This window comes from Lepidochelys olivacea (genome assembly GCF_965140295.1).
Source record: "Lepidochelys olivacea isolate rLepOli2 genome assembly, chromosome: 10".
In the NCBI taxonomy this organism is placed as follows: domain Eukaryota; kingdom Metazoa; phylum Chordata; order Testudines; family Cheloniidae; genus Lepidochelys; species Lepidochelys olivacea.
In genome coordinates this window covers 57,899,322-57,914,262 of record NC_140420.1, presented here as the reverse complement: position 1 = coordinate 57,914,262, position 14,941 = coordinate 57,899,322, and the positions used below count along the sequence as shown (strand labels likewise).

The 14,941-nt window shown below is 41.3% G+C and overlaps 1 protein-coding gene across 4 annotated transcripts in view; it reads left to right on the top strand.

The window, feature by feature from the left end:
* LOC311527952 (neuronal acetylcholine receptor subunit alpha-7) overlaps positions 1 to 14,085 on the top strand; it is a 98,300-nt gene extending 84,215 nt beyond the window's left edge. For all 4 annotated transcript variants that reach the window (XM_084642453.1, XM_084642452.1, XM_084642454.1 and 1 more), the window contains 6 exons: positions 3,026 to 3,105; positions 5,524 to 5,691; positions 6,317 to 6,511; positions 8,094 to 8,180; positions 9,545 to 9,654; positions 12,061 to 14,085. In XM_084642453.1, the coding sequence (XP_084498579.1) occupies positions 3,026 to 3,105; positions 5,524 to 5,691; positions 6,317 to 6,511; positions 8,094 to 8,180; positions 9,545 to 9,654; positions 12,061 to 12,579 (1,159 nt within the window). In that variant the 3' untranslated portion in view covers positions 12,580 to 14,085. The remainder of the gene's footprint in view (positions 1 to 3,025; positions 3,106 to 5,523; positions 5,692 to 6,316; positions 6,512 to 8,093; positions 8,181 to 9,544; positions 9,655 to 12,060) is intronic.
* The last annotated feature ends 856 nt before the right edge of the window (positions 14,086 to 14,941 follow it).

Genomic DNA, 14,941 nt, shown 5'->3' with positions numbered 1-14,941 from the left:
AAGAAATGTAGCCAAACTTGGGTACCTAAAATTAAGCACCTAAATAATTGGTTGGATTTTGAAAAGTGATGAGTGCTTATAACTCTCAGTTGCTTTAAGTGGACCTACAGTAAGTGCTGAACTACACAAAAAATGAAAAATCCATTTTACACAGACATGATTGATATGTCACAATACTGAAAACACGATGAAAAACTAGGCTTGGGAATAGAATGGACTGGTAGAAATTAATGGGAAAAGAGGATTTAAAATAGGGATACACGTTCTTTTGCTGCTAGTGCTGCTTCCTAATTCATTTTTCTCACAATTTTTCATTCAGCATTCCAGTTCTTTCCCTTTTTTGCTGAAGTTTGGGTGTTCTTTCCTCTCTACTTTCTCTTAATTTAGCTTTATTAATTGGTTTCAGTTCCTTTCATGTAGTTTTTCTTCAGTGCAATTTATTTTCCACCAGACTCATGAATATTGTACCTTCACCCTACCTCAGATCCAAAGCCTACTTTGCTGATGCTGTTTTTGAAGTTGAGAAGAACCTAAACTGCTAAGAGGCAGGGAGATCAGAGCCTGGTCAATTTCAAACCATCCTGTAGATAACTTGGGTGTCTTGATCAGCTAAAAGCACAGACTGTGTCTTGGAGACAGATGACTGAGGGTGCTGTCACCTATTTTCAGTGTCTCAAGAGGGGCTGGCAGCATTTCCTCATGGCCCAGGCTAATTTCACCTGTATTTTCTGGGATTTTCTCATGTGCAGGTCCACAGCTAGGAGACCCTATACCCAAGCTGTCTACACCAAGCTTCTGGTTTGTTTTTGATAGTGCCAAAAATTCTTACCCAAATGGGATGATTTTAGTTTAAACGAGTGGTGAATGTTACTTAGGGTTAGGATTACTTACCAGCAGAGTACTATGGTACTGCACATATATAGAACAAAAGAACACCTTGTGGGACACTGGCAATAGGAAAGTCTCATCCCAAACCCTTGTGAGATGTTCCATTCAGGTGGTACTTTTACAGACCATATCACTGTAGCATCCCAAACATCTGGAAATATCATGAGTTGAGAGCTGCCTCAGAATTGGGATTGTACAGTAGTTCCTCACTTCACGATTTTTAAAATATATCAGTTACACACACATACATGCTTTACAAACAAAAAGACATGGCACAAACCAAATACCCATCAGTCCAATCACCCCAAATTCATTTAAGATGCTGAAAAAAGGAGGAGGCCCGAAACCAGCCCAAACAGTAAACAATACGTAGCTATTTGCTGTTATGACAAGTTTAAAAATCTCTGTTGATAACAAATAGAATTAAGGCAGTTAATCCATTAAACTTTTGTCTCAGGAACAGAAAGTGAGTTTTTTGGGTTGGTTTGGTTTTGGTTCATTTTAATATATGTTACATATAGCAGCTTCTAGCATGTGTATCACCTAAGAAAATCATTAATGACAGAATCCAAGGCCAAAAGGGAACACTGTGACCATCTAGATCGACCTCCTGTATATACAAGCTATAGAACTTCCTCATACCAGGCCAAATGTATTTGAGATATCACTTGGCAATAATTGATTTTTTTTTGTACACACACAAATATGCAATTAAGCAACATTTTAAAACAAATGAAAGAAGCTAATTCATTCCTAGTCTTAATAATAGTTGCATCTATACTGATAATATAAGGCAGTGGACTCCCACCTTTTTATGCACAAGATCACTTTTTGAATTTAAGTGCAACCTAGGATCTACTCTGCCCCTTCCCTGACCCCCCCCCGCCCTCACTCACTTTCACTGGGCTGGGGACAGGGGTTGAGGGGTTTGGAGTATGGGAGGGGGTTGGGGTACAGGAGGGGGTATGGGGTGCTGGCTCTGGGAGGGGGCTCAGGCCTGGAGGTTGGGGTGCGGGCTCCTGCTGGGAGGCACTTTCCTCATCGGGCAGCTCCTGGTCAGCGGCGCAGCAGGGCTAAGGCAGGCTCCCTGCCTGCCCTGGCCCTACAATGTACCTGGGAGCGGCCATCACACCCCCTGCAGCCCGTGGCACTGCATGCTGCCCCTCTCTGCAGGCACTGCCCCTAGCCCCCCAGCTCCCATTGGCCACAGTTCCCTATTCCAGGCAGGAGCAGCATGCAGAGGGAAACCACTGCCTCCCCACTCCCCCGGGGCCTCAGGGGTGGGTTGGCTGCTTTTGGGAGTTGTGCATGGCCAAGGCAGGCAGGGAGCCTGCCTTAGCCCCACTGCACACCAGACTTTTAGCAGCTGGAGGTCGACTGTCAGAGGCTCCAGGATGGACCACTTGAGCACAATTGACCGGTTGATGGCCTCTGATCTAAGGCATTACAAACAGCACTAACAGTAATTATTTCACAGCACTATTAGATTAAAAGATGAAACAATAATAAGGTCTGATTTTAGTTTACCAGCCTCCTGGTTTGTCGATTCTGAGTTAAATACTCAGAGTTTGATCTGGTGACCACAGAGTGAATGGAAGACGCCTGTTGATGTCAGTGGGGATTGACCAGACTTTAAGATATACTAAATAGTCTTTTCACTGACGAAAAGTAATCTGTAATTGTATTGGGGGCAGGCAAGGGGGAGAAATTGGTCATAAATCCTCTCAATGTTCATTAACTCCTCTTAATGCTAATGAAAGTTATATGCTGCTGGCAACAAGAGGAGACCAGATCTCCTTGTACAGTTCCGCTAGGATTTTGGGGAAGGACTGGTTTCAATTTGGGAAATAAATCACACGATGCCATGGTAATTAATCTAGACTTACACCAGTTGATCAGCGAGTGAGCAAATGAGACGATTAACTGCTGATTTGCAGCTGTGTTTATTGGGAGTAACTTCACTGAAGTCAGGTACATGACATTGGGACAAAGTGGGAGTTAGAGGAGAATACAATCAAGAGGTTTTTGGTTTGGGAGGGTAGGGGAAATCCACATTTTGTAAGAATACTGCAATTCTTTAAGACCTCATTGATTCCATCAAAGAGTATAATTCAGGTCTTCTTCCCTCCCATTCTAGTGCTGATGAGCGATTTGATGCGACATTTCATACCAATGTTTTGGTCAATTCTTCAGGACACTGCCAATACCTGCCCCCAGGTAAGTAGTAGCTTGTTTTCATGTAATAGCTCTTGCCTACTCATATATGAAGTCATCTCATAGTTTGGATATAAACTCTTTCATACGCCATATAAATCTAGATAGTACCTGTTTGCTACATTTAAAACTATATAAATTACACATATGTACCTGTAATTATGTATGTATTTGTATTTAAGAACACAATCTTGCATGGATACCACCATACAAAAAAAAAAGTATCAATTGCAATGATATAAATCCTCTGTCCTATCACTGGTTTAGCCCCATTTCCTATTACAGTAACGCTTCACTCAAAATCGTCTTGGTTAACATTGTTACGTTGCTGATCAATTAGGGAACATGCTCGTTTAAACTTGCGCAATGCTCCCTTACAACGTTGTTTAGCAGCCGCCTGCTTTACCTTAGCCCATTGGAGCTAGCTGGTGGGGGCTTGCAACCAGGGTGGACCAGCAGCCCCCTAGCAACTCCCCGCTCCCCTAAGTTCCCTGTGCAGCAGCCGCCCAGCAAGCTACCAATTGCTGGCAGTTCAGCTGTCCCTCCCCCCACTGCCGGGTGCTGCTCCTGCCCTCTGCCTTGGAGCTGCTCCCAGGAGCTTTCTGCTTGCTGTGCAGAGGTGGGGGGAAGAAGGGTGCTAATGTCAGGATATCCCCCTCCCCCTGCTCCTGCACCTTATCTCCACAGAGCAGGGGGATGACGACAGGGTTTAGGACGGAGGGAGCTTGCTGGCAGCAGCTGCTGTCTCAACTTGGTGATCTACTTAAAAAGGCAATGTACTCAGAGTAGGGTCAGCAAACTTAAAGGGGCAATGCGTGCCTCTCTCTCTCTCTCTCTCTCACACATGTGTGTCTGTCTCTCTCTGCCATGCTGTCTTCCTCTCTTTCCATTCGTGCTGCCTTGTAGAGTGTGAGGTACATTAACAACAATATGTTAACCTTGGAGAGCTTAGCCAAGTGCTAGTTCATCATTTAATAGTAAGGCATTCCCTGGGTATCCCACCCTCTTCCGTCCTCTGACTTAGCCACCTCAACCAAACTTCACACTCTTCATTGCTGTGTACAAACAATTGTTTGTTTAAAACTTATACTGTGTGTGTGTGTGGGGGGGTCTTTTGTCTGGCAAAAATGTTTTCCCTGGAACCTAATCCCCCCTATTTACATTTATTCTTGTGGGGAAATTGGATTCACTTAACATCGTTTTGCTTAAAGTAGCATTTTTCAGGAACATATCTACAACGTTAAGCGAGGAGTTACTGTATCAATTTATGGTTTCAGAAGTATGGAAGTATGAATAGAAATAAAAATCACATCACCCTTTGACATACAAAAATATTGTCTCCTGAGGCTGAGGGAATAATTAAACATGATTAATTTATTCCATGAATTTGGCGCTTCTGTTCATGAATTCATTCTTATAGTAAATAGTTTACTAATTTCTTGGATGGATTTGCTATTTGAAATGATGCACCAAACACGTTCTCAGAACAGCTTTTGGTCTGTAGCTCATTCCTGAGAATGCTTTTATTTCATATTTGAAATTTTGAAACATAGTGATCCGTGTTTGATTGGACACCTGGAGCTATTTCTGTTCCCTGGAATATAATTATTAGAATCAGGTTTCTTCTGTCTAACTTAGGGTCTTACAGAGTGCCCATCCCTGTAGGATCCAAGTGCTTCCCAGGGAAATTAAATCTACTGCGGCCCTAGGTATGGTCCCTGGGGTCTCCTACCCTTCCGCTCACAGGAAGCTCCAATTGGTGTTTGTGGACTTGATCTTTCAAGGTGCTGAGTGATGGGTCCTTGATCTGTCATGTTTAACTTTGTCCATCGTTTCATACAATAAATGCAACAAATAGAGGTTAGCCTTCTTGAAAGGAATGAGCCAATGTTATGTAAATCTGAAAAGACAGTAAATCATCTTGCAGGGCCTCTCGCTATATTTAGTAACAGAAATCCCATCCCAGCCACATCATGAAGAGAATAGTAACACCAGGAAAAGAGAATTAGAGAAGTGACCTATGCAATTCAGTGAAAGGAGGTATATAGATTCTGCAAATCTATTACTATAGTAAGTTTGAATTGTCTTCCTTTTCACTTCTTGAGGTATATTAAGTGTACTTTTACTACACAGCAAAGAAAAACCTGCTGCTGGACCATGGCAGCTGATTCAGGCTCACGTGGCTCGGACTACGGGGCTGTTTCATTGCTGTGTATGCTTCTGGGCTTGGGCTGCAGCCCTGTGAACCCAAGTCAGCTGGCACAGGCCAACTGCGGGATTTCTTTGCTGTGTAGACTAGCCTCAGAGTAAGTGCTGGACAGCTGCAGTGTGTAACAGGGATCATTTACAAAAGCAGATGAAATAGTATGTGAAACAAGCATTTCTATAGATTTTTTTTTTTTGGTTCTATTTAAACTCTAGGCATATTCAAGAGCTCATGCTACATAGATGTGCGCTGGTTTCCATTTGATGTTCAGAAGTGTAATCTGAAGTTTGGATCCTGGACCTATGGTGGATGGTCCTTGGACTTACAAATGCAAGAAGCAGATATATCTGGATACATTTCAAATGGAGAGTGGGATCTAGTAGGTAAGCCCTTGGACCTGATTTTCATTTACACTCTGTACTTTGGGAATGTAAAGGGGCTTTAAAGTGGATGGAAAGGTAGATCAGTATAAAAGGACCTTTGTGTAAATGATGATCAGGCCCCTTGTCTTTTTTTTTCAGATCGTAAAAATGTACACAGCTCAGGTAGCAAGTACCAGTACAAATGCATGCTGATCCATCAGTCCATTTACTAACAGATCCTTGACAGACACATGAACCAGCATTCTTTGTAGATATATTAAAAAAAGAAAAAGCTACGTTAGGGTTACCAAGCAGTGGATTGGTACACGCTATGAAGGTCTGAGACAGTGGCATTTTAAATGTGGTGGAAAAAAAGATAAAAGGTGAAGAACATATGAAGACGGTGGAGGCACTGAGAGAACTCTGATCATTGCAAGTTCATTGAAAACCTTTTTGACTCAGATTCTTTATTACCTAATTTTGGTCATGTAACAGAGAGGAGAATTGGAATTGAAGAGGAACATTTTACTTGCTGTGGGACTTCACAGAAGATACTTGGAGGCGTTTGTCTAAATGTAGCTTCTACATTAACATAGGTTATATGCAGATTAGTTTCTGCTTTTCTCCGTTTTTTTTTCCTGTGCAGGAGTTCCTGGGAAGAGGAGTGAGAGTTTTTATGAATGTTGTAAAGAACCTTACCCAGATGTGACATTCACAGTGACTATGAGACGTAGGACTCTGTATTATGGACTCAATCTTCTCATTCCTTGCGTGCTGATATCTGCACTTGCCCTATTAGTTTTTCTGCTTCCGGCTGACTCAGGAGAGAAGATCTCACTAGGTAAACACATTACCAAGTATTTTAAAAGTTGGCTCTATAAGAGTCTTCTGATTTCAATGTAGCTAGATAGCCTCAGCATGCTCAGGGAAAAAGTTTGTCTGTCTTGCTGCATTTCTATCTAATAAAAAGTATGTAGGTGTTTTTAAAGCATCTCTTACGGTGGTATCTTAGCAAAGATATGAAAGAATAGGTCATACTACTAGTTAGGGTGGAGCTAGGAGTTACATAAACAACAAAAACATACAAGTAGCATTACAATGTTTAACTGTGTAATCCTGTATTACAAATAGAGCTACTGTTTGACACTTATGTGCTGGAGGGAAAAATAATTTCACTGAATAAAGGTTATGTTGGAAAGAACATGTATTTTGGCATTTTAGTTTGGCATTATTTTCAGTCTATATTCCTCTTACTAGTAAGTGATACATTAAGAGCCAGGAGTCACCCTTTGCATCCTTTTGAAAAAGTTGGGCTCCTTCCATTTAAATATTTTAGTGGTGAGGCCATCTTCTTTTTGTAAATGTATGGCTAAATGTTGGATTGTGAGGAGTGGATAAACTGGAATCTTTTTGATACACGATAGTTAAGGTAGCTGCTAAATATTTTATGAAATTTTACACCACCAATTTGGACATAACAAATGTATTAATTTCTATTTAATGAAAATGGTTGTTCAAAAGACAGAATGTAAACTGGGCATCTCTGCACAAGTGCCGTTTTAATGTTTAGTGTATGTTTCTCTTGGATTTCAGAACCAGCTTCCCTAGCCCTTGATTTCTGACTACCCTCTGAATTTTTAGGATGCGCTATCCTGTCCTTCAGTCCCTTTCCAGCTGACAGTGGTTCCCTTTGTGCAAACCTAATCCTGAGATCCTATCAGGACAACAGCTGAGTCATATTCAGAGGGGCAAATCAGTGAGCAACAAAAATCAAAATCCAGAAATCAGTATCAGAACTGCTTAGAGCAAGCAACTCTCAGAGATCAACTGCTAATTTCAGAGAGAACATCGGTCTCTCTCCCAGGACAATTTCTGTTTTCTGGGATTAACTACTGTACTTTTTAGCTTCATGTCTTCCAAACCTATTGATCAGCACATCACATACTGTATCAAGTTATTGAAAGCTCAAAACAAAAGACTCTCTTGTGAACTTTTCAAAAGGGGTGATGGAACATAAAACAAGAAGTACTTTAATTTGTCATATTTTATCAAATCCCTTGGACAGTGATGCGAAGTGAAGATTAGTCTAGCAAGGTTTAACAAGGCCAAAAAGAAATTATTAGGTCCAGCTTCTACATTTGTACAAGTGCACAAAAACTGGGACCTAATCACGAAGGCTTTTGTATTAGATATATCAAAAACACAGATTTAGAAAAAATTAAACTAGTTTGGCAAGATTTCTACCCACTAAAATGGGAGTTTTTAAAGTAGTATCAAAAGAGAACAGGATTGAGTACAATCTGTGTAAGGGTATGATTGTGAGAATAAATTTCACACAGCACTTCTTCAAATCTGTTCTTTAGTGGATAGCAATTACCTGACAAGCTGCTGTCCTAATTCTGTACTTCATGTTTATCTTTCAGGTATAACAGTTTTATTGTCTCTTACTGTCTTTATGCTACTTGTGGCAGAAATTATGCCTGCAACATCAGATTCTGTGCCATTAATAGGTAACTTCAATCTATTCTCTCTCTCTTTCTTTCTCTCTTTTTTTTTAAATCAGACAAGTTGTAATTAAATCACTTGAAGACCAAAAATAAGGCACATTTAGAAAGTGTATGATTTGTGTGCAGTTGAATCAGAGATGTTTAGGACTGATCCTGCATGGTGCAGAGCAATGATTTCAGTGGGAATCGAGGCTGCTTACCACTCCTTCTGGGGGAACGTGTATTGGGAGGAAGATAGGGAGCACACTAGGGGGACAATGAGAATGGTTATGGAACATGTGCTGGGGGAGCACAAAGGCGCAGTGGTGGTAACATAGGGACATTTGGGTGAGAAAAAACTCACTTGGGGGTAGGAGACACTGCAGAGTGGGCAGGGTGCTCACGGGCTCGCTGAAGGGTTTGATCACTGCAGGCCTCCTATCCACTCATAGTAGTTCCCTCTCTTACTACCTTGGCATCCAGTGAAGTTTGTCATAAGCAGGGTCCTCTTGTGGGGGGGTTTCTCTGCTTTCTTACATATTTTTTGAGTCCTCTGGTCTGCTGGAAGATCTGGATCAAAATAAAGAAAACAAATGGGACGTCACTGGGGATAATGCCAAAGATTTTCTTTGGAGTATGCAGTTGTTGCGTCTTGGAACACAGTAAGCGAGGGCTCTATAAAACAGCAGATTGAAATATACTCTGGAAGGGGGAGAGGAAATTTTTCATTACAGTTCCTCCACATGGCAATTGATATATAAGCAGAAAACCCCAACCACTCTCTCTGATATTAACCAACTAACTAATAATGATGATAACAATAACAAAAGGGGAGATTTTCAAAGGCACTAAAAAGAGTCTGGTGCTTGTGTTTTATTAAAAACAGTGTTAAAATTACACATTATCACTTTAAATATGTAAGGGGTTTCCTGGTCTTGCTTGCAGGATATATGGCTCTCTAAGGAGGAGTCTGATATGTCTCTTATGCTTTCAGTGGACTAAGCTCTGCCTTGCTTTAGGGATGTTTTGTCACTCTCTGGGTTTGGTTCATGGGTGTTAAGGTTCTGGATGCTAAGGAATAAAGCAGTGTTATGCCGCAACTTTACAGGAAGAATATTTAATTCTTTTATCTATTTTCCCTATGTATATACTATGAACATAACAGTTGCCAACTCCCATTGAAAAATCAGTGAGAGACTGGAGCCTGACTACTCTTTCTGCTTTTGAAAAATCTCTCCCAAATGCATTAAAAAGTAGCTTGTGTAGAATCAGGTTTGTTTTCCATTTTAACTGTGTTCCTTTAGATTAGTACCTGTTTATGTAGGTGTATGAAGCACCTGTATATCACTATAATTTTACATATCTTGATTATGTGTTTATTTTTGCAGCTCAGTATTTTGCCAGCACCATGATTATTGTTGGCCTTTCTGTTGTTGTCACTGTTATTGTTCTGCAATATCATCATCATGACCCAGATGGGGGGAAAATGCCGAAGTGGGTAAGGTCTGATTCCAGTTCATTTATATCTACTTATTCACTATATAAATTTTCAGATTAGAGATGTGTCATAGTGGCAGGTGACCTATCATTACTTCTTGATACCCTCCCCCACTGAAGCTTCACAGCTGAGCAAAAATGTCCGCATACGTTTCCTTTTGTGGGCCTCTCATTTTTCAGAAAGAGGGAAACACTTGCAAGAACTAAGACTGTCATCTTGTTTCTATCTTAAAAATTTCCTGCAATACAACTAAAACCACCTAGAACATGAAGTACTCTGTCCAATAAGAACACATTAATTTCATTACAGCCGCTGCTATAGATTTAAGTGTTATTTACTTGTGAACAGCTGCAGCTATGACTATATGTTAGAGAGGTATGTTAAGGTGGAAGCGAGAATTTTTGAGCTTTCTGTGAGTTATATACTGACTTTACCATCAAGCCAGGGACTATGTCAACTACAAATGAAAAGTTAGTATCTCTGTCTGTCATATTCCACTGTCGCTGAAGTATAATGCCATCTTCATGAGCTAGTACCATGAATTATTGTTTTTATGTAAAGCACTATCATAGCATGGCTGAGAACTAGAATCTTGCATAGTAACTGAATATTGATGAGATAATGCTAAGGGTATGTCTAAACCCCAGAGCCTGGGGTCTAGCTCAAGCCAGAATGTCTACACCCCAATTTTACAAGCCCCAGTCAGCTGACTCGGGTCAGCTGTGGGTGTTTAATTGCTGTGTGGACATACCCTATGAATCCTGCATAGCTTGATATTGCAAAGGGTAAGGTGCATTCTCAATTCCCATATATTTTACCTTGCATCCTGCAGCATCAGGTCAATAGTGAAGGTGGAATGTACTCTCCTTAGATTTTAGGCAGGAACGAGTGATCACTACTTCATACAGTCCCATACCTACAATCCCATGCCCCAGTGCCTTACAAACATTAGATATTCCCTGCCCCGAAGAGCTTACATTATAGGCAGTTAGGTGGTGGCATTGGAAATTAAAATTGAAAGAGAACTGATTAAGTAGCAACCAATGCAGTAATAGAACTGATTATGTATAGACCAATGCAGTGTGAGATAGAAAACCAAATATTGATGACTGTATTTGCATAAATATTCCTGCTGGAATTAGTTGGAATACTCATGTAAAATAAGCAAGACTTAGCACTGAAGACCTGATCAAAAGCCCATTTAAACTCAGTAGGAGTCAACAGGCTTTTGGATCAGGCCTTGGATTAATAAAGGTGGTCTATTTTTTTAGCTGAATTACATTAGTGCGGGGGTGGGGGAGAAATATGAAGACAAGAGCATGTGAAATCTGTCTTTAGCAAAAACATTTACCCTCAAAACGGCATCAGGAGTATATCTATCTACTATAAGTGGCATTCTAAAATCATAACAAATGGACTAAACCTAATATAAATTACATTGCAAGAGTGACATGTGGTTTGAGATAATGAAATGACATTATGACTAGGAAAAAGAAACACTGGAATTACTTTTTGAAATCCTGATAGAGCTGAATTTTGGAAGCCTGAATTTGAACTGGAGCATTCTTTGAACAGCAGTGCAAAACCCAATAAAATGAAACCTAGTGATTTGATTTGCCACTGGAACGAAACTAATCGTTTTTACCAAGGACTTTTCTGTTCCATCTGCACCCTGTGGTATATGCAGGTCTGTTTTATACAGTTTGCAATCAGCTGTCATAAAAGGATTGAGTGCGAGTATAGTAAAAACACTGTAAAATATAGCAATTCAATCCAATTAGTATGGCATATTTTTAGCAACTGCCTCCAAAAAGCACTGAAGTATTAGACTGCAATTCTTTCACTCTTATTTCTGTTTGTAACACTTATTTTATTTATTACCTCAAGTATAAAGCAAAACTATTTCGAGTCTCATTGAAAATAATTGTTTTCTAATCAAAGGAAAGTCCATAGTTTCAATTTAAAAACAGCAAAGTTTGTCATGTCACTGCTCTGACATGAATGTGATAAAAAAAATCTACCTGTCAGACCAGCCCACAGCAATCATAATTTGACAGTTGCATAGGGCCATTAGCAGCCTGCTGGGAGTGGGACAATGGCCTCAATGGCTGAGAGTGACTGTAGGACAATTATGACATCACCACTAGGCTACAGGGCAAGATCAGCAAATAGAGACCAGGGAGCACAGGAGTGCTGGAACAATTTTTATAGTGGAGGTCCTGAGAGCTATTTAGCCAAATTGTAATAAACCCTGTATAGAATGGAAACCACTTCAAGCCAGGGCATGTGGCAGTGTCCACCACACCTATGGGGAGCAGAGAGTATTAGAGCTCTAAAATACAAATAGCTATTGATGATGATCAGTTTCTGTTTACAAAGATGTCTTACTTCTCAATTTTCTTCCAGACAAGAATCATCCTTCTGAACTGGTGTGCCTGGTTCCTGAGGATGAAGAGACCAGGGGAGGATAAAGTACGCCCTGCCTGTCAACATAAGCAGCGTCGATGTAGCTTGTCAAGTGTAGATATGAACACTGTGAGTGGACAACAAGCCAGTAATGGGAATATGCTCTATATTGGGTTCCGGGGGCTGGAAGGGGTCCATTGCACTCCAACCACTGATTCTGGGGTAATTTGTGGGAGGATGACCTGTTCACCAACAGAAGAAGAGACTCTCCTGCACAGTGGACACCCCTCTGAAGGTGACCCAGATTTGGCTAAGATCTTGGAGGAAGTCCGATATATTGCAAACCGATTCAGGGACCAGGATGAGGAGGAAGCCATTTGCAATGAATGGAAGTTTGCAGCCTCTGTGGTAGACCGTCTCTGCTTGATGGCCTTTTCTGTCTTCACAATCATTTGTACAATCGGCATTTTAATGTCGGCACCAAACTTTGTAGAGGCTGTGTCTAAAGATTTTGCTTAATTCTGCAAAGTGTCTGTGATCCTTCAAGGTATGCTATGTAGCATATAGATGAGTACATGGTCTTTTTTTAAAAAAAAACATGCCATATCATGAATATACTCTTACTCAGTGACACATTTAAAAACAGTAAAATGTCTATAGGGCTCACTCCAACCTGTGAAATGCTGAGGGACCTTAACTCCCACTGAAGTGTGTAAATAGGACATTCAGTTTGTAGGGTTGAGTCCACAGTTTGTGAGCTATTGCTAAAGTATCTGATGGACCAATCGAAGGCCACTGGCATTAATGGAAAGATTTCCATTCACTGCAATGAGCTTTGGATCAGGTCCTTAGCCAATAAATGACACAAGCGCTATAATGGGGGAACACTCCCACCGGCTTATGTTGTCAGAAGCAACTAGTGAATGGGGGTAGGAGGGGGCCCAAGCTGACCCTCCTGATTTTCAGAGGGTAGGTACTCAGCAATACAGTAACTCCTCACTTAAAGTCGTCCCAATTAACATTGTTTCGTTATTAGGTTGCTGATCTATTAGAGAAAATACTCATTTAAAGTTGCGCAACGTTCCGTTATAAAGTTGTTTGGCTCGTCCCGCTCCACCTGCCTGCCCAGCGCTCCTGCTGGGGAGCGGGGTCAGGGCGTTGGGGCTTGCCCCAATCCGCCCACCCGGTGCTCCTGCTGGGGAGCGGGGTCAGGGCGTTGGGGCTTGCCCCAATCCGCCCACCCGGTGCTCCTGCTGGGGAGCGGGGTCAGGGCGTTGGGGCTTGCCCCAATCCGCCCACCCGGTGCTCCTGCTGGGGAGCGGGGTCAGGGCGTTGGGGCTCGCCCCAATCCGCCCACCCGGTGCTCCTGCTGGGGAGCAGGGTTGGGGCATGGGGGTTTATCCCACTCCGCCTGCCTGGTATTCTAGGTGGGGAGTGGGCAAGCCCCCAACCCCACTCCCAGGCAGGAGCGCCAGACAGATAAGCGCCCTTATGCCTTATCCCTACTACGCCCCACCCCAACCAAGCTTCACAGTATCTTTGGTGAATACAGTATTAGTTTGTTTAAAATTATTTAAAACTTATACTGTATATGTATATAATGTCTTTTGTCTGGCGAAAAAAATTTCCCTGCAACCTAACCCCTCCCACCCTGTTTACATTAATTCTTATGGGGAAACTGGATTCGCTTAACATAGTTTCGCTTAAAGTAGCATTTTTCAGGAATATAACTACAACGTTAAGCGAGGAGTTACTGTACTGAAAATCAGGCCCCAGAAAAGTGTGTCAAGTTGGGCTCCTAAAAACTGAGGCTGCCAAAATGGATACTACCAACTTTAATGGGAGCCGGCTCTGAAGCATAGATCCTAATTTTAACAGCACTAAAAGTGGGGGCTGAATTTTTAAAACACACTTGAAATGATTTGTCAAGGAATTTAATTTTGGGGCTTATACCCACTGCCTTCTCCAGCAAAGACATTCTTTGAACTGCCAAGTTTTGTTGAACCTATTTTGCTATATTAATGTCTGTCTTTTTTTAAAAGGAAAATGCAGGATTCAAGATCTCTACATCTTCATTTGTTAAAGAGAGACTCGTGTCTTTTTACTGATTGCTTTCCAATGTGGCAAAAATAACTCTCTCTATACAAACTCAAAAATAAATGACAAATCTAAAGCAAAGTGAGCCATTTAAGTGTTCAAAATTAATGTTTTGTCTGATGCATGCACAGTCTTTTAGATATAGCATCATCTTTCTTTGACTTACCAATCTGTATTATGGAAAGAAAACTGGTTAGCTTTTTTGCTCAGTGCATTGTTTAATGCTGAAAACTCTTCTTGCTGTGCATAAGCTGTAAATATTCACCAGGAAACTTTAAATAGGAATTCCTTTTTAGAAAATCATTCTGTGGGCAAAGTTTTAAGTGCACAAATAAGTAATTAGGTGCTTAACATTAACCATTTGTACCTTTAAAATTCTCCCCATGGAATGTTAAACTTTTCAAGTGAATGTGGTGCTCAAGGAAGGTGCTGAGCGGACAGTGCTGGAGACTGAAGTCATGTGTCTACAAAGCAGGTGCTGAAAAGTATCCCTACTCTGTCCTGCCAATGTGCCTGAACTATGATCTCAGAGGACGGGGCTCTTTTTAGGGAACAGCAGAAGCTAGTTCAGTTCTGAGATTGCCAAGAAGGCTGCAAATTGATGCCAGTTGTGGGAGGTTTTTATTGAAGTGGATATTAGGTTGAGAATCCAACTAACTTCTCAGACAGCTGTAAGAGCAATGGGATAGGAGCCTCTTTTGGTTATTACTGATTTTAGCTGGTTTTGAATTACAAACAGTTGAAAGGCTTTGGGTGAGAGCTTCATCCCCACTTTGGTCCCTTA